Below are 27,709 nucleotides of genomic sequence, written 5' to 3' on the forward strand. Positions count from 1 at the left end.
GGTTACGGGATCAAATCCCGGCCACGGCGGCCGCATTTTGATGGGGGCGAAATGCGAAAACACCCGTGTACTTAAATTTAGGTGCACGTTAAAGAACCCCAGGTGGTCCAAGTTTCTGGAGTCCCTCACTACGGCGTGCCTCATAATCAGGTTTTGGCACGTAAAACCCCATAATTTAATTTTTTTGGGGGGTTTTGCTGGCAAAAATTTTTTTGAAGCACTGCGAATCAATAATGATAAGAGGTGGAGTGCCGCGCTCACCTGCTCTGCTGTTTTGACCAACATTGGTTATGAATTACACAAAATATATTAAAGTTAGGTAGCTGAAATTTCTCTAAATAAATATATGCACGTTTTTGCTTGTGTTCAGTTATTTTTGGTTTTTGTGGGTAGTGTAGATGTTTCTATAAAAAATCTCAAAATCGGCCCAGGAAACGTTTGTCTACTTTGCAGGTTTTTATCTCAAAAAAGGCTTGTGGTAAAGCGGCAACAATTCCGCATTACGTTCTAAGCATACTTATTTACCAAACTGCTAAAGCTTATATTTATATAAATTTTCAATAAAGAGATACTATTGGGCTAAATTCAAGAAAACACTGAACAATGGAAATTTCTGATGGCAATTAAAAAAAAAACACAATTTTTGATATTGCTTATCCTTTGCCCACTTATTCTCCTCCCCATCAGCTTTCACAATCATTAAAAAAATATTGCATAATTTTGTTCCATTCTTAGTTACAGCCTGTCGAATGAGACCCTTACGCAAGGCTCAGCTCACCATGCAGGTCTGAAGATTCTGGCATTTGTGATCGCATACGACTCTTGAGTTTTGGCATGACATTGTATCCAGTCATTTATGCCTCAAAGCTGCTAGTTAGCTGTGGGACAAACCGTAGTGAATGAATCATAATCAGTTTTGTATGCGTGGGGTTCCTGTATGCGCTGCGGCATCGGAGAGCACACAGACGTTTCGCGCAAATAACCTCTACGAAAACGAAGTCAGAATTCGATATCCAGCTATGATAACCCAAAAATAGGATAAAATTCAATGAGCAAGCAACGGTATTCCAAATAATCTATAGCGTAATGGAAAAATTGTGAAGGTAATGGAGAACCGCTTCATTAAAACAGAATTTGTTTCTGGGCTGCAATCGTTTATTCGAATGATTCGAGAACGCTGATTGCCTTCATTCCTGTACACAGTTTCTTCCATGCAGACCCGGCTATGCGTGCCATGTGCAATTCAGGAGATGCTTCCGTTGACCTGGATAGCTGCCAGGCATGCCAAGACTGAATGCCATGGAAGGCGGGCACTTTCTTCCACTCATCCTTTTTTAAGTCGCGGAAGGCAACTTCTTTTTCTTCAAGGTGTATTAGATGCACACCTTTCAGTCTTTCTAATAAAATTGTTACAAAGTCTCTGGCTGCCCGAATTGCACTTACAGGGCTTGTTCTCTGATGCTTTACGAGTCCTCTAACTCCGTCGCATCCATTTTTCCCGTGTCCAGTTGCTGAGAATATCCATTGGGTATTGGGACAATCGCTCTTTCCGAACTCGAAAAGCCGGTATCTATTTTTGAAATGACTGGCGGCTCCATCACTTACATATGTAACCTTGGAGTACACCGGCAGGTTATCGTCCACCCATTCTTTCACTTTCTTTAGAGCCAAGCAGGCGTGAGCGGAGTCGTGGCTCAACTCGTTACTAACAATAGCGAAACCCTCCATAGATTTTTTCGTTGTAACCACGCATGTAAACAAGGATACTTACTGCTTTTGCCAGTGGTATGCCTGAACTTCGTCAGGAAGCACGACAGTCCAGTTTTCGGCAAAATCAAAGTGGAATACAATGCTCCCAGGCTGTGTACATTGCTTTTCCTTGTAGATAGCTTTGCCTTGTGTCTTCCTGATGTGGTTGTGCACGATCCACTTTGCCACTAACACCCGAGGATGATTCAAAAAAGTATCGGCATCCAAAACCTTTTTCACAAGGTCGCCTGCCTCCCACGTCGCTAGCAGTATTTCTTCTTCTTCTGGGATATTAAGTTCCTCCACTGTCAGGGACCTGCCTTTTAGACACTGATTGCATTTGCCTAAAAGGCACTGTGCTGATGACGGAATGCAAATGAATGCTGAGTGAAGGTCATCAGAATTGATTCTGTGGCCAGTAATGTTCCCAAGAGCGGCAAGGCAAAGTTTATAGTTGGCGCAAATGACAGAAACGCACACATCATGCTGGGCATAACATTTTACCCAGCGCGGTCGCAAGGTGTAGAATTTTGATAGGCCAATGCCAGAATCAGGATGGTCGTCTTTGTATATGTGGAATGCCTCTCTAGTAGATCTGGTCATGAAATGCTTTGTTACTAATACTTTTTCTCCATCCATCGTAACCGACAAGACATCCTTTCTATTAGGGCTTGGTCTCGAGCATTCCAACTAGTCCTTCGTGTAGTACTCACGTGCCGCAGATACGCACTCAGGGCTCACCTTGTGCCTGGTGAAAGGATCCGGTCGGTACCACACAGTGATTTTCTTTCAATTTCCTGGACTTGTTGATTTGATACATCGATGCCTCAGGAATAAGGTTCTTAATCTCATGTTTAGCTGGTGTTGATGGCAGGAGAGGGAGAAGTTGATAACGTTCCTGGGGTGTCGTCGATGCTGCATAGACTTGCCGAAAGCTTTCGGTCCACTGCTTGCAGAAGGAGCACTTTCCTTTGGCTGAATTTCCCGATGCATCACATTTGTTGTACGCCCGGCGTATCTTGTTGCGAACATTTTCCGCTACCGCCTTCTGCACCTCACTTTGTTTTCTTTTGATGTAAGTAGGCCTGTCCCGACTTCTCACTGCACCTGGACGTTTCAAAGGGGACACGCAGGTAGTCGCAATGATCTGGTTGACGACGTTGATTTCTGCTTCAGGGGGCATAAAAATGTCATCGCTCAACTGTGTGTTCCGTGAGGATATTTCATTGCAGAAGTAGCGAAAGCACGGGTAGCACAAGTAGTCCTCTTTGACAGTTACTGACCTTTCGGATGTTAAAAGTTGCTCCAAAGCATCGACGTCTACGTCGGTAACTCTGCGAAAATTTCACTTCTTAGCAATGAGCTTCTTGTGCTTAGAAAGGTAGTCAGCACAATACACTCGCTCAGAGCTATACTTTGCCGCCATGAGACGCACAGGAACAGTAGAGTAAGAGCAAAGCGCAAGCACTATCGGTGTCAAATGAAGTGTGAACAGCGGATCGATTCAGGCTATCTCATGTCAGGCCGTCTGCTGTTCAGGCAGTCTGCTGCCGTAATCTGAGATATGCGCGCGCATCCAGTTACCGATAGTTTTGCTTTTGTTTCCCTTGGCATTCTACATCTTGCTTTGCCACTGGAGTGCCACGTTCATACTTTCCACCTTTTTCGGTACTACTGGCCTTTCAAAAAACAGAAATCCAATCCTGCCTGCATTTTATACATTTAGCGGGCAAGAAGTCGGATCTACAACAATTGCTTATCCTTGCGTAAAGGTCTCATTCGACGGGCTGTAACTACGAATAGAACAAAATTATGCAATATGTTTTTAATGATCATGAAAGCTGATGTGGAGGAGAATAAGGGGGCAAAGTTTAAGATATATCAAAAATGGTGTTTTTTTTTAAATTGTCATCAGAAATTTCCATTGTTCGGTGTTTTCTTGAAGTTAGCCCGATCGTATCTCTTTATTGAAAAGTTATATAAATATAAGCTTTAGCACTTTGGTAAATAAGTATGCTTAGAACGTAATGCGGAATTGTTGCCACTCTACCACAAACCTTTTTTGAGATAAAGACCTGCAAAGTAGAGAAACAAACGTTTCCTGGGCCGATTTTGAGATTTTTTTATAGAAACATCTACACTACCCACAAAAACCAAAAATAACTGAACACAAGCAAAAACGTGCATATATTTATTTAGAGAAATTTTAGCTACGTAACTTTAATACATTTTGTGTAATTCATAACCAAAGTTGGCCAAAACAGCAGAGCAGGTGAGCGCGGCACTCCACCTCTTCGTCATTATTGATTCGCGGTGCTTCGAAAAAATTTTTGGCAGCAAAACCAATTGCGGATCTCTTATTTCCACTCATCAGGCAACAATATATAAAATTTTGAACTAAATTTAAAAGGTCGACCGGCCATCTTTTGTTCGATCTTACATGGAATCACCCTGCTGCTCTTGCTTCTTATTGTACAGCCGGACCATGTCACTCATCCCCATAGTCTCATGCAGTTGTCATACAGTTTCATGTTAACATTATTTCTTAATGATTTTTATAATGCAAAGTATTTTCTCAGTGGGGCCATGCAAGAATGAAATTCAGAACATCATTGTATTGTGCAGGTTCCAGAATATATTACAGTAGAATCACAATGATACGATCACACCTGATATGAATTAAGAGATACAAATTTTTTGAAAGTCCCAGCTCAATTCCATTAGCTTAGAATGTGCTAAGTTTCGAATGTTGCTAACTGCCTTTCATGCCACGGCGAATATGAACAATCAAGCCGCTGTGCAATCCCCGATGGAGCCAGCGAGGAGGCCCCGGCGCACTGGTACAGTGCAGTCCACTTAGAACGATACCACATATAATGATATATCGGTTATAACGATGAGTTGACTTAAGACTGTAGGGATGGGCGAATATTTGGTATTGTCGAATATTCAATCTAATAATTCTATATTCGTTATTTGCTTCGATTCGAATTCAGGTATTCAATATTTTCGAATTATTCGGCGCTCCCGAATAGGCAGCCAGAAGCCACAGCCAGCCGGTACACATCTCGGAGGCTATACTTCATGCCATGGCTGCCATATATCAATCATAAATCTCGAAGGCTATATGTTTTTGCATTAAAGAGCCGTAAATGTGCGACGCAAGAGAGCAGAAACGGCGCTAGCATACAACCGAAATGAAGTGGCGGAGTCTGCATCGCCGTAGTTATCAGCAGAAATCGTTCGTGAATGACAGCAATGATGGAATGCTTCGTGCCTATTTGTGCCTTTATTGCGTTTACCACCATGCATAACAACGCATTGGCCGTGGGATTTCATAGTCGCCACCCATGATCGCGTCGATAGCTGCCGTGGTTTCTTCCGCAGCGGTTGTGGCAATAAGTATTTTCATTTTGACTCTTCGCACGTCGGCCATGTGCCTAAAAAGCTGCGTAGTGGCCATCCACGATCGCATAGATAGCGACCACGATTTCGTCTGCGGTTGTTGCAGCGGTGCGTCGGCTGCTTGCCTTAAGCACCGCAGAGTCGCCGTTCATAATCGCGTCGATAGTGGTCGCGGTTGTGACAAACAGTTGTTTCGGTTTGACTTGGTGCAAAGCTGTCGAGGATGAAGACCACCGGCTACATCGCGATGGGCGTGCGATCTGTTGGTGGGCAGCTTACTGGCGAAAAAATAATTGGGATGTGCACGCGGTAGTGCAAAGCGTGTCGCAAATGATGGCGCGCGCCGCGGCCGTGCTGCGAAGGAAGTCGTGAGGCCTCGATCGCCGCTGCGAGAGCCAATCAGTCACGAGATAATGAGAATTCCAGCTTCCGCACTGCTTTTGTGCAAAAAAGCAAATGGATTTGCTTATCCATTACACTAATAAAATCGTGCTGACGTAGTAAGCATTTGCTTATTGTTTTCTGGATACCCTGATAATTAGGCATTCGGTTAATTCGGACGTTTTTTTTCGGTCCCGTGAAATGTAATTCACGGGATTTTCGGTCCTACGTTTTACTGTAATATGTGCATATACTATTCGAACTATTCAATTCGAAATTATTCGACCGAATCACTATTTGCTTCGAGCCTCAAATTCACTATTCGCCAATTCCTACTTAAGAGTTATCGTGTAGCAGCGCCCGCCCGTTACAAAGGGACCTGCCACAATTCATCATCATCATCATCACCGCATTGCTGGCGGTCGTGCGAGTGCGACAGAAAAGAAGGAGAGAAAGAAAGAAAAAGAAGAAAAAGCGATAAGCAAGCGGCGCCATACTCCCTTCACAATCTCCCTCTTTCTCTCTCTCAGCGACCGCAGAAATGCCCCGCGGAAGCAGCGGGAGGTGAGCCGACAAAGCGCAAAGCTGTGTCGCTTGAGACGAAGCTGCAAATTTTGCAAGACTCGAAGAAGTACGAGCTTGCACAGTCGATGATATCGAAGATTATGAAAACCTGGAGTGCCACGATCATGAAGGCTAGAAGCATTGGCCATGTCGTTCAACGCAAAAGGCGGGGTTTGTGTGCCAGGACGAAACCCCCATGAACACGGTGGAAGCCGCTGTCATTTCCCTGGGAGCACATCGCTACTGACGGTGAAATAGGTGGTACTTCGATGGAGGAGTTTCTGAGTGCAGATAGTGCTGCCTCGTTCTGCGAAGAGATCTCTGACGGGGCAATCGTCGAGACAGACAGCGGCGTTGTGCGAAGGAGGCGACGACAGCAGCGGCAGTGACGATGAGATTGACAATGGCCCATGTTTAACACTGACCCCGATGTTCAACCAAAGTGCAGTGTCGTTGATCAAGTCGCTCATTGATTTAATGCACGCTAAATTATAGCCGCCAGCTTTCATGCATCAGCTGGACGCGATGCACACCGCGATTGTGAACCAGAAACTTCCGCGAGAGCAAGTGCAGGTTTCTGACTATTTCAGCGCGCCTAACGATTCAAACGCTATTTAGAGGTATAAATGTTTTATTTTTCACAGCCTACTTTCTACAACATGATTTTTTATCACCAGTGGCAAATTTTGTTTCTGGCCTACAAAGGTATGTTCGGCAGCTTTTTTTTTTTTTTTTCCAACGGCAGTCCAGATATAGCAATCATCGGTTATGAAGATCATATTTTTTGTTCTTTTTGATATCTTTATAAGTGGCACATAGATATCTGCGGGTAGGAGGGTTTGTTCCTTAATGACGTACTCACAGCAGCCACTTCTTTCCTATCCTTCCACGTGACTGTTTTGCATGCCACAAATGCATCGTCCACTGTCAAAAGCAGGAACATTGCACAGCTGTCACTGGCCTTTAAGGCGTTTATCATACATATTCTGAAGCACAGCAATTTCAGTCTGTGATGACATGTTAGCATGAATCCAGCGAAGATGGCAAATATACTCCCATATCGTTCTTTGTCCATGGCTTGGTACGTGGTGTATGACATTGCATGCGCTCGTTTAACGCTTTTTGCATCTTCCAGTCCCACCTGGCCTCAACAACAGCCACGAGAACACAGTCTAGATACTGACCCAGTGGAACAAAACACGGAGACTAACACAAACCTGCACACACGATGCCTTTGCCACGGTACGAGACCTACGGAGCAGCACATGCATGAGCACACACCACCGCAACAAAACCGCCATTGTGCCTCGACAACATGGCCGCTAAAGTGAAAAATACCATGCGACTTCCTCCACACTTTTCTCCTAGCGTGCGGACTGGATAGGGCCTCTCCTCAGTTTTTTTCCTTCCTCTATGTCATTGACAGGGGCACAGGCGGTCGAAAGGTTCCACTTTCGCTTGACTCTGCGCCACCTGCATTTTATTGTTGCACTAGTTTCATTAACGCTTAGTGCTGTGCGGGTCTTGCTGGCTCGTGAAACTCCCACAAACTGCAAGAAGTTGAGAATTCCATGTACATGTGATGGTGCAGGATGCCTGAGCGGTCCACACAACTTGACTAACATTTGTTATTGTGAGGCATAAATGAATAAAAATAAAAGCCTCTGCCCGCACCATAAGAATATAGCAGGTGTAGCTGTAGCAGCAGCGGTGAATTGAATGCTTTGTCTTGGCTTGGTTTCTCGATGGCGGCGGTTTTGCGTTTCGTGCAAGACATTGGAGCGCCGTCTATCGGGTGCCATTTTACTCATCGACGGCAGTAAAGAGCGGCGATGGGGTATGCTACATCACTTTCCGGTCGGGGGCAGCTAATTGAATTGCGCTAAACGTATGCGGACCCTTCATACACAATTGTTGCTTAAACTAAGTCTTTTCTTGGCATGAAAGAAGAGCTCTAAGATTTCTGGAATGGTATTTTAACAGTTCGCGTTGACTTAATATTTGCCTTTAGTGTCCCTTCAACTCCCCCCCCTAAAGAAAAAGGCTTTGCTTTGGGCATTGTCATGCAACTTTTCAGCTGTTTTCAGACACCTTGTTACTTGATCAGGAGCCAGAGATCGCACACTACCCAATCTTGCCACGTCTGCAAGATTGGTGGCATTTGTGTTCATGAGTAGCCTCATCTCTTCTTTGGCGCACAATATGAAGCAGTTTCGCTACCACAAAGAAAAGCAGCAAACAGATTTCCTTATCTTGCGCAAATCATGTCCTTATCACCATAACGGAGCAGCTAGGACACAGTAACGAAAGAAACTTGTGATAGCCAGACAAATCTTTAAATTTCGGCTTGGGAACACACGATGTGGGAATCTGCCAAAATGTGTGCAAAACGAGTGCGCCAGTGATCCAAATTTGTGTCAGCCAAAGAAGCACTCCCTGCACGCCGCGTGACTGCAGTAACCAATCGCGACGCTAGTTTTCCCCTTATCGCACTCGCTTTTGTTACTTTTATTTCTGCATGGAGAAATGCAGCGTTGCAGCTATCAGAATCTCCGATTTTTCGTGTTTACGGCGACACCAAGATGACAGTGCTATGTAAACGGAAAGCTACGCTCGCGTGATCAGCGGTGCGCTTCACAGGTTCCGATTTCGAAGACAACACACTAAGAAAGTGTAATTTTCTCAAATTCTGCTGCATGTTTCCTGCAAGTATTTCATCATGGGTTAAAGAAGGGTCTTAAGATTGCAAAAAAAAACGAGAGGAAATTTTCAGCAAGTCGACCATTTCGTTGCCAATTTCCCTTTTGCTGGATTTTTTATGCTTTTTGGTGATGGGAATTTTTCCGCCGTCCCGAGAGATTCACATTATCGAGATTCCACTGTATCATACAAAAAGGGTTAATAGACCGTTTTAATATTGCGGAAATGGCACCACGCTAAATGCAAAAAAAACAGCGGGGTCAGACTGCGCATGCTCAGAACGCTATTTCAGTTTTGCGCATGGCCTACGTCCTCTATTTTTCGAATATAGCAGAGACACTAAACGCTCGCTAAGTTTTTAGCGTTGCAAACGTGGCAGCACCCTCGGAATTGACGGCTGCCGCTTTGCAGAAATCGTCTCGTCCTGCTGGCTTGTAGGACTCACTGATTTACAAATGAATGATGATGCTGGTTTTCGCTCCGGGTATTCTGGCTTCGATAACGGCCTACGGTGGATAAGGCAGCATTGTTGTCGCTGTCGATTCTAGGTTAAGCACACTCCACATGCACAGCGAAAGCGGAACTCTGCCTGTAAACACTCGTCAGATTGAGGAAAGAAATCTTAAAATTATTGTTGCCCAATTTATTTTATTAATAATTGTTTACGTGCTTCAGTTGTTTTGAACTTACTAACAGCATCCGATATGTCTCAAAGTTTTTTACCGATCAATTTCCGTGCCCGAGCGCTTGACTATGCAGGCTCTTTTCAAGGCTTGGCGTGGAGCCACACGGCTAGTTTGGTTGTCGAGCTGCTCAGTTTGCTGCTTTGACTACTCGCAGCTAGATGGCGCAGCGAAGTTTTGCGCTTAGCGGCATATCGTTGTCTTACGCTATACTAAAACTCTATCGAACAACATTCTGCTAAGATAAATTTTAGCGTGCGTAGCACGCTAACGCTAGCGCAAACATTTTCCGCAATACTAAAACTCTAATGTGGTTCAATGTAGCCCTCATTGATGATATACTTTGTAGACTGCTTTTTAAAAACGAGGTTGTTGAAGCTGGCTGCTGTTGTTCTGTCAGAGATCTGGGTGGCCGCTGCAAAGTGGCAGCTGGAGTGCAACTCCTCTCCAGAAATGGCTCGTAAGCTGCTTCAGCGGGGGTTGTTGTTCAACAGCAAGTCATTCCTGCTCTGGCATGAGGTAAGGCCCTTTCTCTAGTGTCGGCTGCATGTTTGACTGACTTGTATTGTGGTGAGGTTTTCCATGGCTTAACTTTCTGTTAAATGGTTACAGTACTTCCGCATGGAACTGATTTTCGTTGACAAGGTGGGTCTTACAATATCAGCAAATACTACCTTTGTATTATCCAATTGAATAAAAAAAATTTTTCTTTTGTTCTTCTAGATGAGAAAAAGGAAGGAAGTTCTTGGCATTGAGGATAAAAAGGTAGGTCTGGTGTGGAGTCATCTACACACATAAAAAAGCCTTAGAAATCTGGTAATTTTATCAGAAGTTCTAGCTTAAGAGTCGTTCACAGAATCAGTGGGAACTAAACAAAAATCAATCTACAGTGGAATCTAGTTGATACGATTCTGTGGAATCTAGTTGATATGATTCTGCATAATACATTTTTCGGGATAATACGTTTTTTGTTCTTTTCCTGGCCAATGTCTTAAAGGAGCAATGTATTTCGGATAACACGATTTTAGGATAAGTTTTATTTTCAGGTTCCCGTAAAGATTGTATCAACGAGATTCCACTGTATTTGGCTTGAAGGACTAATAATATCTAAGTTCATCTTAAAAGGATGCTACTGTAGCAATGTTGGCACATTGCCCTTCTCCAGAGAGGAATTATTCCGCCATTTATCATGAATGTAAGTTTTTTACAGTTAGCCTAACTACTATACTAAGATCCTAGGTCGAGCTAGGTTTGTAGATTGTGTTGGAGTAAAAGCAACCATGTAACATCTAAAGAGGCCGAAGGCCTGGGTATGACAGACAGGCGAGTAACAAATTGAAATTTTTACAAGCAGAAGAAAGCGTTAAGTGCACTTTGCTGCCATGTCACATATTATGGCAGTGAGTGGACAAAGCTGTTTATAGCTGTTGATCATAGTGCAATATCATTGCATATAACAAACAGACAGTGTTTGTTCTATTGCGGGAGAATGCACCAAGACTGATAAAAGATACTGCTTTCAAATGCGCTCAAACTTGATTCAGATTAGAAAGTATGTAGCAAATATAAATAAAATATGGGCAAACTGTGACCAACAAAAAAAAGTGATGGTGACTTACGTATAGGTTGCCAACTTGGCAAGCTGTAATGCACCAAATTATATCTTGTTGTTGTGTTGCAAGTAACTAGATTACTGATTTTAGGTCTTAATTGCAGCCTCTCTGCTGCAGTCATTTCGTTTAGGCCGTGAAATTTCGCAAAGATGCTTTTTACTAGAAATTTTACGTAATAATATAAAAGGATCTGCTATATTGGTAGTGCACAACCTTGGTAGCTATATTACAAAGCACCATGTGTTTGAGAAGGCACAATTAGTTAACGCTGTAATATCTGCTAGCCACAGGAAAGTCAATTAGCTTTGTTTTTGAATCTTTTATGTTCTCAACTTAAATAGCAGAGGCAAACAAGAAAACCAGTGCACTTGGTTTCAAAGTTTTTTCAGCTGCCTACAATCAAAATGCACACATCACCTTACACACATCACAGGATTGCATGTCACGTGGACAAGAGGAATTAACTAGTGTCATCATCAGTGAGAGTGCGCTTCTTTCTTTAAAAAGATGCAGTGGAATCTCGTTGATATGATCTTCACGGGAACCGGCAAATAAAGCGTATCATCCGAAAATCGTATTATTGGGAAAAGAAAAAAAAAATGTGTCATCCCAAAAACTGTATTACGCAGAATCGTATCAACAAGGTTCCACTGTATATAGGTTCCTATTGACATAAATCTCTGTGATACTCAGTGGAGATGTTTAAAACTGTACTGTTTACCACACTTGGTTATCCTGTGTATTCAAACCGGTTTATGGCCTCCTTAAGTTCTTCCATTATTGCCCATGCTCACTAAAAGTTTGCTTACTGTGTTATTTTCTTTAAGGGCGTGCTGAGTGTAAACTCTGCATGCAGTGATGGGTGCAGATGCACGAACCCCTATAAGCGATGATATTGACTTGGATGGAATGGTTACACAAGATTCATCACGCAGAAGTAAAAGTGAAAATAGTAGACTTATCAGCATGTGTGCATTAGTGAGCAAGTGAAGGGTTAGTGTTGCAGGTGGGAGGGAAGGGCAGAAGAAAAAGGTGATTACACCAGATTCTGAAAAAAAAAAAAAAAAATGTGCTCCATTGGTTCTGTGTAACAATATTGAGAACCCTTGCCCTAAGGTATGAATGTATGGCCTGGTTATGTAGTAATTTTCGGTACTTTTCTTGTGAAGGATGATGGAGAAGCTGAAGATGCTGTGCTCAAGGCAAAGATCCCTTCACTCATCTACGATGCAGCTGTCAAGTCCATTCCAGGTGCTTTCATTACACTACATTGCTAACCTTGCCATGGTCTTGATAGCTGCAAGGCTGTTACTACTTTTACTGTCTTCAGTAATGAAACCACAAGAAGGCTGCTGCAGCCAAGAAATGGCGTGTGTTGTATTGCAGCTCTTGGGTTATGGTGCTCCCTGCAACGGGGTCATGCATGCTAAGCTTGGGTGCATACTTCGACTCTTTCATTGCCGTGGAAAAATGTGCTACACTTTGTAGGTTCTTGTAATTATTTTTTGTAATAATATTTTTTGTAATTTTGTAAATATAATCGTGGTTACAGTGTCATTTTATATATCCATATAAAGCTAAATAAGTGTACTTTCTAAAGACATTACTTTTGAAAACAAATAATAGGGTGTGACAAGTAATATTATTTATATAAAAAAAGACTTATTGAAAATTGCATAGAAAATTTTCAATGTGGTGCTCATAACACAAAAGGAGAGAAGAAAAAAGAAAAATAATCTGAAATATACAAAATGTTTGCAAATCAATTGTCTATAAATGGAAAAGTTTGAATTATCTAGCATGTAAAGCATATGAGTTACACATTTAATTATTCTGCCTAGTGAAAACTGCCCTATTCCATCAGGTGCCGCAATTATAGTTTTTCTCTCTACAAATTTTGCAAACACAATAATACAATGGATTATTGAGAAAAAGAGAAATAAATGAGCTATTGAACCGTGCGTATTATAGGAGATTAGGCTAAATAGCAGCTCAGAAAAAAAATGTCACATATGAAACATAACCCTGAACATGGCACCCAAACACCGTAAGGTATGCCTTTACCATAAAAAAAAGCTTTAAATTGTGTAAGCAGCAAATAAAGCTTCACATTACAATGTATAACAATAGAATACCACTTGTGGACAGGAGAAAATCGGCAGAACGACGACTTTCGCGCGAGGGTCCGGTGATTGGATCGTCTGCCATTGTCTTGAACAAATGAAGCGAACTGCACTCTTTGAGCCGCCATTAAAAATCACCGCTGTTTGGGAAAAAAACGAAACTACTCAGGAAATGAAACACTAGTGCTTAGAAAATCCGCTAGATGGTGCAGCTAGTCCATAGGAGCGCCTGTATTTTTAAATTTTCGCGCGGCGACTTTAGGTCACTGGTGACCCAAGTTCAATGGGTACGGTAACAAAAGAATTAAAGCGAATTATGTTGTTGATTAAGTAGCAGAAGTATTGTGGGTATGCTCGACTCTCTTGTGCCCCCTTACGTTGGTTTCCCCGCATGGCTCTTGAATCTCCTGTAATCAATCTTCCCTGTGTAGGTAGGCGCTGCTGGCGGTCGTTGTAGTTGCAGAATAGTACGAGTGTTGCGCTACTAATGCCACCTAATGGCGGGGTTACTCCAGTGCAAAAGGCAGTAGCCTCTTCCTCTTTGGCTTAGAATTGGCTGGGTGTGCGGGCATCTTGTGCATCTGTCGGCACGCTTCGCGGGACCATCCCGAGAAAGGCTTTGAAGCGAGGCATCGGGAGGGATGGACACAATTGTTTGATTGCATCGCCGTTAGCGTGGCTGTACATGTGAACGATGAGGCTTTGGTGACCAGCATGGGGGTGAACAGACATATTCGCTTGAAATACTGTCGTGGTGAGTCGGACTTCCTTAATTCATCAGCACCCATCGGCACATTCTATTGATATGTAGTAATTCGGCTGGCTAGATTGGTGTATAAAAGGCACAATTTTGATTGTTTGCACTACCGTGTTGTCGTTCCTTTGTCCCAATGGCACGTTTGAGGTCCCACAGTATTTGCAGCAGCTAGTATAAGTTATTGAGTGTTAATGAACTAATACTCCTGACGTTGGTGCTGAACGATGATTGTTAAGGTTTTTTTTTCTTGCTCTTTGTAGGCATTGATTTTGCCTTGTCCTTCCTGCCCATCTGTGATGCCTTTGACTTTGCTGACCACTTGGCAGAGCGGATACTGGAAGAGTGAGTCCAAACATGAGCTTGGCTTATTGTTTCAATTAAGATTCAGAATTATAAATCTCCATGTAACAAACATAAATATGTTTAATTAAATCAGAGATGTTTCTCACTGATATCAGTGTGTAATAAATATTGGATACAGTCGAACCCGGATATATCGAACCCACATGTGACGAATTATTGTGTATAACAAACAGCAGTAAAATCGCCTTGAAAATTTTGTAGCGTGAGCTACACTGGTCGAGGTTGAGCAGTTTCGTGTGGCTCCTGGAGAGCCGTGCTGCGCATGCGCGAGGAGTAGTGACGTCACACAACGAACAGCTGGCGCGCCGGAGCCGCCACCGCGCGTGCCTCGCCGGTCTGCGCATTCCAGAGGAGTGACGTCAATAGCCACGGCAGACGCACTGGCGCCGGCGCGTGTCCAGCTGTGCGCCTCCGTTGCGCAGTAGCCAAGTCTGACGCTGCGCCGGAGCCGCTTGATAGTGCCTCTCATTTTGTGCACATGCGCAGAGGTATAAGCGGGGGTATACATATAGCGGGGCGTTTGCCAGTGTGGTATAGCCATGGAGAAGGAGAGCGAAATTGCTGCTCAGCAGCGCAGAAGAGCGGAGAAGCTTAACTCATCGGATCCCGAAGTAGTTGCCTGGCAATTAGCGGTTGAGTGTAGGAAGGACGAACAGAAGAAGGCTAAACGTGCTGCGGAGACACCGGAGCAAAGGGAGGAACGTCTAGCAAAGCGGCGTTGCCAGGAGACTGAGCGACGTGCCCGACCATCTCGTGCTACGTATATCCTGGCATAGCCGAGCTAAGCAACTGCTAATAGATCGAATTACCTATTTTTCGAACTTTTTTTGCGATTACCTTCAGTTTTGATATATCTGGGTTCGACTGTATAACAAATATATTTTTGGGCCAGTTGTGACTTCAATATAACGAAGTTCGACTCCATTTAAATATTTAACCTTTTGAGGGTCGTTGCCGTAAATATGTCCCAAATGGTTGTTGTCGTATACAGTGTGTCCGTAAAGTCGTTGTGCACTTTTGACCGGTCACAGCAAAGCAACAAAAGAACATAGAAATGTGAAATTTTCACCAAATAAAAGGAAAATTTCCAAGTTTCCGTAGTATGATGCACACAGGTGAGGATGCAGCAGCACAAACTACGCAGCAGCTGATCAGCCCACGCTCATGCCAGTCGAGATGTGGATGGTACAGAGGGATGCTCAGTGTGTTCTGTGGCTTGCTAAACTCAAATCCGTGACCAAAGTGCAACGTGATTATCGTCGCGTTATCAACAGATTGCCACCACATAGGAATAACATTTATCGGTGGGATAAGCAGTTGAAGGATACCGGCAGTTTGTTGGACAAACCCCGCTCAAGTAGGCCATCGGTAAGGGACGAATCTGTAGAGGCTATATGGGAGAGCTACCTAAGGAGCCCTGAAAAATCTGTGCATGCGTGTGCTCGACAATTACATCGAGCAAGACTACCGTTCATAAGGTGTTAAAAGAGACGTCTACGATTTTTGGGTTACAAATTGCAGCTGTTGCATGCTATCAAACTGGCGGATAGACCCAAACGATTCGCGTTTGCTCCAGATATGCTTCGTGAGATCGACGATGATGAATGATTTCTGCAGAAGATTGTGTTTAGCGATGAGGCGACATTCTATGTCTGTGGATATGTTTATTGCCGTAACGTCTGAATAGGGGCTGCTGAAAATCCTCATACCTACGTTGAATACGAACATAATGCCCCTAAGGTGAACGTGTGGTGTGTATCAAGTGATAGGCCCATTTTTCTTTGCGGAGCAGACTGTGACATCAAAGAACTACCTTGACATGTTGGAATTGTATGCAGTGCCACAATTTCCAGAAGGTGTCATCTTTTCAACATGACGACGCTCTTGCACAGTACGCCAGCATTGTTCGTGAGTTTCTGGATAGAACATTCCCCCAGTAGTGGCTAGGCAGGGGTTCTGTCAAGCCATGGCCACCATGATCCCTGGATCTGATGCCATTAGACCTTTACTTGTGGGGTTATGTGAAGCAACAAGTGTACAGTGAACATATCAACGACATTAATCATTTAAAACAAAGAATCACAGACGTTATTCACTCTGTTACACCAGAAGTCCTTAACCGTGTAATCAACGACATTAATCATTTAAAACAAAGAATCACAGACGTTATTCACTCTGTTACACCAGAAGTCCTTAACCGTGTGTGGGAAGAACTTGAATATCGTTTAGATGTGTGTAGGGCAACAAATAGAGGCCACATCGAACTGCACTGAACAAATATGAAACTTGTAGAGCTTTCCTTCTATTTGGTGAAGATTTCAAATTTACCTTGTTTCGTTGATTTCCTGTGTCTGGTCAAAAGTGCACCATGACTTTACAGACACACTGTATCTACGGTACCGACTGTGTGTTTGAAAAACGTGCCAATTTTGCAGCTGTTAGTTGCCCAGCAAGTGCTGCCAACCTCTGTATATACAAAAAGTTTTCTTTGTTTTTCTTGGTAGTCTCTTGGTTTTCATTCCACGGCTTCTTTACGCTGCCATTTCAGCGACCGCTTGCGCATCCGCGCATGCGAGCGCTTGCGACGGTTAGTTTTGGTTTTGTCTCGCGGGCTGTTTTCGTTCGTTGCACTCGTAAAAATTGATGTCTATCCGGTTTCTTATCTCTAAAAGGGTCACCGCTGGATGCTCGCTCGTTAGTTGCTCACAGGGGTGCTATTACATGTGTTCACGGGCAGGCACTGGTACATACAAACAGTGCTGCCGTATTCAAACAATATTGCTATGCTTGTGCTTGTTTTCTTAAGACTCTGCTCGCGAAAACTGATTGCCCCTTGTTGGCGATGGAATGAAGAATTACTGGAAGTTTCTAACTCATTTGGTTTTTTGGACTGGTTTTCTGGACAGGTGCACAACCATAGAGTTTTCTTGTGTGCACTCACATACACCGTTTGATTACGCTATGGGCACGCGTGGTTACTCTGCAGCAAGTGAGTCGAGCGGCAATTCCTCCGATGTGACTACCGATTCCTCCGATCCGACTACCCAAGCGCCGAATCAGAATACCGTATTTACTCGAATCTAGGCCGACTCCGATTCTAAGCCGACTCCCCAAAAGTTCGAAGCCAGAAAAAAAAAATATATTTTGAATGTAGGCCAAACAAAAAAGCGAGGGACAGCATTCGCAAAATGAAACAGCATTTATTAAATATGAATATGCCGAGCTCATTCTATGTCAGCATCCCTGCTAGCCTCGTCGGTATCTTCTATCTTCAAACAGCGCACTATTTTCAGTACCATCAAGCGCATTAGAGATGCTGCACTTTTTGAAGGAGCACATGATCAATGTTTGCCACGCAAAAAGCATCTCCGGTGGCTCCTTCCAACGACGGACGTTTTTCTTATCGATGCCGAAGTCCCGCCCGGCTGGAACGTTTGACAATGCCTCTACGGCTCGCACAACTACCGTATTTACTCGATTCTAACGCGCTCTCGATTGTAACACGCACCCGTATTCCGTGACGACAAAAAAGTCATTTACAGTACCGCGCACCTCGTGCTTTCAAACAGAAATACAACTTTCTGTCATTTGGAAAAACAGATTTCCTCCCAATGCACTGAAGTTGCGTTGAATAAAAAAGTCGCAGTTTCGCCCGAAAGGCGAAGCATCGAATGCGATAGCAAGTTAGTAGACCGCTATACGAAGTAAGGATAGCAGTTTTATCGGCCGTGTGAACTTGCAAACATTCGCTTACTAAATAAATTAACAAGCACGGTGCCACATGAACACATCTCGCTTGTTGACCGCGGTAGCGAACTGTCGTAACGCTGGAGTGACGAAGACCTTTGTGCTAACATGCCTCTCGCTTCAACGCGACCTATAAGCGGCGAAAACACGGAGCGCTGCGGACTTTCCCCGTCGCAGATTGCTTTCAAGATAGGGCCAAGGCGATCGTATCGCCGAAGTGGATCGTCGCAGATTACGTCCTGCTTCGGTCCACTGAAACCGTTCCGCATTGCTTTAGTGGCGAAAATCCTCTCCTTCTGTTTGCGCCAGTCCTGCAAGCAAGTTTCAGATTGTCCGAACGCCCGTGATGCGGCCTGATTTCCGTGTGTCTCCGCACACATGATCACTTTCCTTTTAAATGCGGCATCATGATGAACTCGGTACTTCATACTGATAAGAGCAGACGCAGAGAACGTGAAGACAGACAGTAGACTATTGCCTAAGCACTTGTACTGCAGCACACAGAGGAAGCTACGGTAGCTAGGCTCGACGCGCGTGCGAGGTGGCCATTTTGAAATGCCGACGGCTATAAGGTAACGCAGATGTAGAGTCGTGTTAAAAGTGAGCGTTAGAGTCGAATAAATACGGTATTCGTTAGAAAGTGGCACTGTAGTGACATCGCCTGTTTGGTGCCATTACGATAACGCCACGCCGCGCGCCGATGCTACACCATACCGATCCGACACGGGTTAAAATGGTGACGGCCCTCGTGTACTTCAGTTGGCTACTGGCGCGGCTAGTAGCGGCTGCGATACTGACTTTTCTAGATGGCGCTAACTATGCACCATATTTATCAGTTTCAGTTAAAAACTGGCGCGTTTTTTAAAATCCTCGAATCTAAGCTGACCCTAGAGTTTCGTATATTATTTGAAAAAAAAAAAAAAAACTATTGACCTAGATTGAAATAAATGCGGTATATATATTTCAGTGTATCTCCTTTTTCATTCTTATAAGTATTTATGGAAGCCCATCTGTATTCATGAATAAACAATGCATGTTTACCTAGAGGAAATATTTTTTTTTTACTTTATGTTCACTCTACAAAACATTGTGGTATATTTTTTTTAAATAAGTCAGACTGCAGATTTTAAACCTGCAATAAAACATTTTACTCCGAGAGGTCGCATTTGGCGAAAGAATTGACCCTGAAACAATTAACACTTTTCTGCCTGGGGAAAAGCAGCAGTTCTGGGTTAGTGTAGTACATACTTTTTTTTCATTTTTTTTCCCTATCACAGAGCATGCTCGATACTAATAAAGTGTATACAGTAAATCCTTGTTAATTCGACCCTTATCAGTTTGGAAAATCAGATAATTTGGATTCGTCCTCCGGTCCCGGCAGGTGTATGCATTATTTAATGCAATGAAAATCTGGTTAGTTCGAACTTATTTCGCAGCACATTGGTTAATTCGGACAACTCTCGGAGCTCATCGAGCATGAGCACCGCAAATGTGCAATGCGAAAAAGCAAAGATGGCGCTGGTCTCCAACCGAAACGGCAGAGTCCGCAGCGCCATAGTCATCAGCAGAAGTCATACGTTAACGACAGCATTGCCGGAACGTTTTGTGCCTATTTGTGCCTTTAAAGCCTTTATTCTTGCATTTACCGCTGCGCATAACACTGCATCAGCCGCGTACCTTCGCAACTGCCTATTCGCCACCCATAATCGCGTTGATAGCGACTGCGGTTTTATCCGCAGTGGTTGCGATGAACAGTAGTTGTGTTTTGACTCTGTGCAAAACTGTCGAGGATGAAGAGCACTGGCTAAATAGCGATAGACGGGCGATCTGCTGATGACCAGCTCTCTGGTACAAAAATAATCTATGTGTGCGTGGTAGTGAAAAACATGTCTCTGTGAGTGCTAATAATTCACGAGATGACAAGAATAGCAGCTTTCGCACTGCTTTTGTGCAATACAGAAACAGGATTTGCATATTCATTCAGTGAATAATAGCGTGTTGACGTACTAAGCCTTTGTTTTCTTGATACTCTCAATAATTCAGCAAACGGCTAATTCGGGACATTTTTTTCGGTCCTCTGAAATCCTAATTAACGAGATTTTACTGTAGTATCAAATTAAAGGAGAAATTTTTTTACCAATGGTACAATTCTCTAACAACATGTTTTTAAAAAAGAATTTGAAAAAAGAATTTGAAAAAAGAAATCTAAAAAAGGGGACATTTGTAGAAAAAAGAAAAAGTTATATAAAAATGGTATTGTTGCTTTGTACAGAAAAAAACCTTTAAAAATTTTCAGAATATGCATTCTTAACATGAAGGACCTGTGCAATATTCCAGCAAATATCATGTTCCTGTGTAAAAAATTTCTTGAGGTATAAAAGGAAACATTAACTCTAGTGACTAGTCCTAGCGTGCTGACAAGGTCTACTCCCAGCCGTGTTTTTGCACCTAAATTGACTCGCTACGCGTCCGCCGGCAAGTGATCCCGACTGAAGGCTAACAACCTTCAGATAAGAACTGTGACCTTTAGAACAAGCAGAATATCTTTATATCGGCGCATGACAGCTTAGAAGCAGTTTGGCAAAGAAAGCAAAACTCCGTTAGGAAATTTACAAACTGAAGTTGTCTTCCACATCAGTTGTGGGGTCTCACATGTGCGCCACCGTTCGCGTGACTGTACACGTGAACGACTAGGCGATGGTGTCATAGCATGGGGGCGAACGTATTCGCTCGCTATCGGGTCGCAGTGAGTCGGACTTCCTTGATTTGTCGCGCGCCCGTGTGAATGTTCAATTGGTAGTAATTCGGCTAGTGTGCATTAGTGTATGAAAGGCGCAATAAATGCCCTTTTGATTGTTTGCACTACTGTGTTGTCGTTCCTTTGTCCCAAGAGCACATGTGAGACCCCACACAGTGCTGCTTCCAAGAAGTCCAAAAAATTGCGTGCAGATGCATTAGAATTGGCAGAAATACAATGTTTCAGTGCACGAGTGCTGCGTGACGTTGATGCCATCTTGAAAGCTACAAGCGCTCATCACGCCGACCACGCCCCTTCTCTGGAGGCGCTTTATATATCTATGCGCGGCGGAAAAAGAAAACTGAAAACCGAAACTGACGAATAGCTCATAAACAGGCCGATAAATGACACTAGCTGTCTGAGAACATTTGGAAAGCGGCAAAATACAAATTTGCAACCATCGATGGCATGCCATCTGTGGGAATAAGTGCAGAAAGAAAAGTGTTATGTGCCGTGCCCAAGTATACTTGTCTGCCGTCTGATGCAAACCCCTGGCCTGAGATAATTCGTGAACACAAAACATTCGTAGCCTGGTTGTGCCATCTACTCATAAGTTGGTTAAACTAAAAATGTTATGGTAGGCTTTGTTTTTATACGACTGATGGTGTGACAAAGCTTATCAACTGTCAGCATTGCTAGCTTTTCTATTATTTGGACATGGGGGACTGACACAAAAAGCTAGTGCGTTTTTTTTTAATGATAAAGAAATTTAAGAACTTCTATGAGCTCTGATTCAGAAGGCCTTTATGCTAATTGCGAGGTGTCTTCAAGGGACAATGGTGACACAGATGAAGCCACATTGCCTGCTGAACACTATTAAAATGACTAATTAGCACAAATCTTTCATTTTTGTTTAAATTATTAGCTCAAAAAGATTTGTTGAATGTTTTCCAACATTTGCAAAATAAATAGCAATCGAATGCTAATGTGTTTCTTGGACAGAAATTATTATACTTTCGAAAAACATCTGGCACCCAAAGAGTTAAAAAAGTGAGTGCATGAAAGCCACCAGCACACAGCCCGCAGTATTCTCCCCACATCTGTGTCACAATGCTTGCATGTAGGGGCTGTATAACCCTACAGGGATTTCTATTCATTGCATCAGGGACAGAGAAAGTGCAGTGTCTCGACCTGTAACTATAGGCATTTTTATCGGAGAGAGCGAGGACCTCTGGATTGTGGTGCAGGAGCACAAAGGCATGCATGGCAGCTTCTGCAATGCTTTTGTGCTGGGGTTCAAATGCAATTAGCACAGCTCACAGAGCATTATGTTGACACCACGGAGAAAGAATAACAGGAGGCGCAACTCTTCTCCTTCTCCCGTCATCATAATGTCACACTGGAGCGCAGTGGCAGACGTCGTGACAGCGCCCCCTACCAAACGCCGGACGCCTGACATATGGTAACGTGATGGTTTGTCGAAGTGATGCAGCGGATGCGGGAAGCGCGGGGCTCGGTCGCTCGGTCTTGTCGTCTGCTCGCGCACGGATGCTTGATGCCAGTGCCCTTGCATTAGGTAGCTATAGCTCGAGTACGCTAGCTGAACACGGTGCCTGCCGCTAAACGAAACGGCAGCAATTACGTTTTCTCGCTAAGCTGGCTGGAGCGTCATGAGACGGGGACTGACCAGTACCGCCCCAAGGAGCAGCAATGGGCCTCTTCGATTATCCATCTCTGACAGTCCCGGACTGTCCGAGAAGCTGTACATGCAACCCTCATTGGTTGAAAGACTGCTTCGGGCAGTCCATGGCTGTCAGGGACGGATAATCGAAGAGGCCCAATGACTTTTTCAGCTGGTCAGAGGAGACTGCGCCTCCAAGGTCAGCGTAGTATTTACGCCTGCTGAGCATTCCGCTGGGGAAATGTTTTTAGCAGACGTTTTCGTTTCTCGTCTGTTCTCGATTCTCGCTTTCTATAGATCTCGCCCATTCTTGCAGGCGTTCGTCATTTGGAGCTTTGAAAGTTCGAGCGTTTTCCGCGCATTACTTATATCCGCTGTTACATTTGGGACGAAGCATCGGTGCCCCATTTTCGATAATCATGAAACGCATACACAACGAACACTTACATTGTAGAGGAGCAATGGAGGAACTGCAGAACTTAGAAGCAATGATTCTGACTGCGCGAAGCGAGCGGCAGACTGCTCTATTCTGCTGTTCCGTCTGTCCACGTCTTCCGAAACGTGCCGCAGAAATATAAACTTAGTTTCCCCGCAAGGTAGCTATGTATCGCATACTCTGATCGGTACTTTTTAGAGTGCATGATGATAAAGATAAGCAAATTCTCGTTTTTTGTTACGCCGAAAAATTTGAAAAAGCATCAAGTGCAATTTTCCATACGCGCCTGGCTATGGTTGCAGATCGTCTGGTCTTTCAAGTGCTCTAGTTTCTTGCTCTTATTGCCGCATAAAAAGCATGTGATCTTGAATTGAAATCTTGAAAAAAATATTTATACCATGACAGTCTATAGGTATTTTATTGCTTGAGTGCAAACCACGCTGGCGCAACTCTTTTTGCGGCATCAGACAGCCCAGCGCAAACGGCCAGTAGCAGACGACGCCGGGCGCCGTCGGAGAGGAATTTTTTTTCTTTCGTGACCGTGGCCGCGCGCACCGCTCCGACCCCGACCGCGAGGGAAGTAGTTCCTTCCGTCGCCGCAAGGGGCGCTGCGCCAAGGTTCACCACCAGCACGTCTCCTCCTCTCCAAGCGTGACATTATCACGACGAGTGCTCGTGCTGGCGCCGGCCCAGAGTTTCACCTCCTGTTATTTTTTCTCCGTGGTTGACACCCAGGGCGTTGTCATTGAAAAGGTCTATACCTTGCCTCGAAAAAGCCCTACTGTGCACCCAAGGCTGCCAGACATGTCATCCAGCCACAAAAGCAATGTTCTTTCCAATGCTATAGCAACCTGTGTGCAGACCAGGGTCTAGGCTACACATCGAAAACCTTAGCAGATCTATGCAAACCTTTAGCAGGCTTACATTAAGGATAGCCTCAGCTTAAAGCGGATCCCAAAGGACCTACTATAAAGATTTCTGAAAGAAATATTTAACCGATGCCAAGCACTTCGTAGAGATGACTCAAATCTGCAAAAATTTGTGTGAAGACTGAAAACATTGAGAAAGCTCCTTGCTAGCTGCCGCGGTGCTTGCCTGCTCTACCAAGGAACGTTGGCAATTGCATCAGTCTTTAGCTAATTGTTCAAGCTTCTGGATATTATCATGCAATAAATTTCCTTGACTCCTGTAAATTTTAGCCACAATGCATGGCACTACTTTCTGCAGTAGCTCAGTGGTTGTGGTGCTATGCTGATGAGCATGAGGTTGCATGTTTGATTCCTGGCTGCTGTGACCGTGTTTCAATAGAGGCAGAGCGCAAAAATGCTTGTGTACTTGGCTCACTCAGATTGAAGTGCACATTAAACAACCCCAGGTGGTCGAAATTAATCCGGAGCCCCCTTTCTAAGCATCTCTCATAGACTCAGTGTTGCTTTGGGACGTTACACCCCATAAATGAATCAATCAATATGCACCACTGGCGGATCCAGATCGGAGTGGGGGGGGGGGGGGGGGGCAGGGGTGACTGAGGGCTACTTAGGCTACTCTGTTTTCCTACTTCGACAACAATATGCACTTAGCTGATTTGATGCATTAGACGAATTATTGTTCTCATGTCTAGTTTTGGTAGTAGTTTGCCCAACACACTACAGATATGATGCAGGTATCATCACTGACTCTTCTTGACTGAATCGCTTTTTTGTACTCAGTGTGCAGACTCGACATCCGAATCAAGAGCAGGTGTGGGATGCCATGGCAAGAAGGCAGCTCGTTTGCAAGGATGATACAGTGGGGCCTCTTGCTGAAAATGGCAAGTTGCTTCTTTGTACATTTTACTTTGTAGTAGCGGTTTTCGAATATTTGAAACTTTGAATATTAGATTTGAATCAGTTAGTATTCGATTCGATTCAAAAGACACTTTTACTATTCAAAATATTTGAACACACTAAAATTGCTGTTGTTGGTTCGTTAAGTCAGCTTCGCCGCAGTACAGCCGCGTTATGCAGCAAAGTATTCAGACTGTATAGGGGTGAAGCATATTTGCAGTGCAGTGGAGCCTATCAAAAGTAAAAAAATGTCACAGTTTCGCCCTAAGGGCGAAGCAATGAATGCGATAGCAACACAGCAATGTCATACGAAGTAAGGTGAGCGGCTTTGGTAGCAATATGAATTGTAGTAAACATGAGCTGATTAAGTAAGTAGGTGTGCTGCGGCGTAAGTAGACCGACATGAAGAGAGACTCGATGACCACGAGAAGGCGCGTGTGAAACGGTGGTGTTGATGAGAAGCGCTTACCGTGGGCAGCGCGTGCGAAGGGGCACACCTGTAGTGCTGCACTGCCGATCCGGGCAGCATTGCATGTGTAGCGTGCGTTGGAAAATGTGGCCCGACTATTACTAACTGAATGAACAAGCGTGGTGTGAGCGCGCACAAACAAACATGAATAGATCACACTGAATGACTGCAGACAACAACTGTCAAAACGCTGGCAGCGAGCCCATACGCCGCAGCGGGCGAAGGTACGTGCGGTCTATCGCTTCAACGGAAACTGAGCGGCGAATGCACGTCGCATAAAGGTCAGAGCCGTGTGGAGATAAGAGACTGTGCAGATGAGCGACGAGCGCGGTTGTTGGCAGAGTAGAAGTGCGCTTCCTCCGGCGCTGGCTTCCCGCTTCCTTGCTTGCGCGTGGGTGATTGAGTGCGTTCGCTCTCCGTGATAGTGCGTGTCCCCGCACGCTTCCGCTCGGGCATACGGCGCGTTGCGAAGATTTTATCTATAGGGAACCTCACAGCAACGGCGACGGCGACGGCAGAAATCCGGTAGAAGTGTCCATATAATTGCTATCGCAATAAAAGTGGGCACTGTCACGGGACCCCTGCTGGTGCTTATGGCTACCTGACACTATCAGCTCAAGTACCCACACTATGCTGCCTCATCATGCATCTGGACAACAACAGTCGCCAGGTGAAAACCTCTGTGTCTGCTACTAAACTGGCTAAGCCCCTCAAAACACTGTTTCCAACCTACAAGTTTGACCATGTAGCAAGCTTGGCAATGTTTTTAAGAACCTCGTTCTAAAGTAGTTAAGTACCACCAGGATGCTTCAATGGCAAACTGGATTAAAAACCTGGCTTTAGAAGAAGCAAGGAAAATTTCAACACCAAGGAACCTCAACAGCGAAAGCTTCTAAAGAAGCTCCTTCAACGTCAGCACTGTTGAGACTTTTGTGATGGAAAAAAACTTGCTGTTTCCGTTGGGCACAGGATCCTTTAATAATGACACGGCAGACGGGCGCTTGTTACACGAAACACAGACTTTATACAGACATGCTAACACGATAAAGACGCTTTACATACACACGGACTAGAGTTCGCTAAGTCGTTGGTCCTTCTATATAAGGATGTGCCTAGCACTCATGCATCACGACTCGCCGGTGTGTGTCGTCGTTGCGGTGACCATGGCGGCTGTTGCGTAGTGCGTCGCTGCGTCGTCTTACACTTGAAGACAGCTGGTGTGTTGCTTGCGACGGCCACGTCTTACGCCATCATCATCATGCTGCTCCTTGTCGCGATGTGGAAGCAGGGGAACAGCAGGCCGGCAGAATGCCAGGCCATTGCTGTAGCTGGTCCGTAACGTCTCCGCCGCTAGGACGTCGGGCTGTCGCTAGGACGTCAGGCAGGTAGCCCAGGCGCCCGGTGCCCAGCAGGAAGCACTGCACCAGGCCGCTATTACAGCAGGCCGCTGGTGCACAGGAGAGCTCAGCCACGAGCGGGATCTCCGACCAGGTCCGCATGGTAGCAGGACACCCGGTCGACAGTCATCGGGCTTGCTCAGCAGGCAGGTAGCTCAGGCGTCCTGGTCGCCAGCATGAAGCACTGCACCATGCCGCTATAACAGCAGGCCGCTGGTGCGCAGGAGAGCCCAGCCACAAGCGGGATCTCCGACCAGGTCTGTACGATAGCAGGACACCCGGTCGCCAGTACCCGAGCCTTGAACCACCGTTCTGTGAGCTGACGTTTGAGGCGGCTGCTCGCTCTGTGCGCTCGCATGCTCTCTCCTCTTCCTTTTCTGTGGCACGTCATCTTCCTTCGCAATCACCATCAGCACTTTTCTTCTTGCTACAGTGGAATCTTGATGATACGATCACTGCTACTACGAATTTCCGGATGATACGAATTTTCCTGAGGTCCCGGCCGAGCCCCATTACTTTGCAACGTGCTAGAGAACGGTTGTTACGAATCGATTTTCGACCCGCGTCGGTCGATATGAATAAACGTCGCCCCACCGACGGCCGCGAAAGAGAACAGCGCGCAGTCACGTGCGTTTTCCCTTTCTCTTTTGGTGCGGAGGCGCGGACGCGGCTCCGGACAGCGCGGAAGCCGCGACTGGGCGTGAAGAGTTTGAAGCGGTGGCGCTTTTGTTGCTTTTGTGCTTTTCTTTTAACACGAAAGTGTTTTATGCCGGGGTCCACCAAGACTTCACTGACGTATTTCCGTCACGGAAATACGTCATAGAACATAATACAAAGAAAGAAACCAGAAAAAAAAGTTCCACAAACATGCAAAATTTGGAAATCGAACCCACGACCTCTCGGTCCGCGACGATAGATCGCCGAGCGTTTAACCCATTGCGCCACAAACGCATTTGCAGAGAGCTACACAGACGCGCCTTATATATCTAACACTCCTCCGTGTACCCGCGCTCTTGCTCGGGGCGGTGCCGCCGCCTACGAGCAGAAAAGAGAAGTACTGCATTATGACACTAACGCG

At 44.8% G+C, this 27,709-nt stretch overlaps 1 protein-coding gene across 1 annotated transcript in view; it reads left to right on the forward strand.

The window, feature by feature from the left end:
- Positions 1-27,709, forward strand: part of LOC119460589 (U3 small nucleolar RNA-associated protein 6 homolog) — an 85,587-nt gene that overhangs the window by 9,258 nt on the left and 48,620 nt on the right. The window contains exons 7-12 of the mRNA XM_049673200.1: positions 9,883-10,001; positions 10,095-10,127; positions 10,206-10,247; positions 12,265-12,346; positions 14,236-14,317; positions 24,649-24,749. Of these exons, the coding sequence (XP_049529157.1) occupies positions 9,883-10,001; positions 10,095-10,127; positions 10,206-10,247; positions 12,265-12,346; positions 14,236-14,317; positions 24,649-24,749 (459 nt within the window). The remainder of the gene's footprint in view (positions 1-9,882; positions 10,002-10,094; positions 10,128-10,205; positions 10,248-12,264; positions 12,347-14,235; positions 14,318-24,648; positions 24,750-27,709) is intronic.

Source organism: Dermacentor silvarum, chromosome 8 (assembly GCF_013339745.2).
Source record: "Dermacentor silvarum isolate Dsil-2018 chromosome 8, BIME_Dsil_1.4, whole genome shotgun sequence".
Classification (NCBI taxonomy): Eukaryota; Metazoa; Arthropoda; class Arachnida; order Ixodida; family Ixodidae; genus Dermacentor; species Dermacentor silvarum.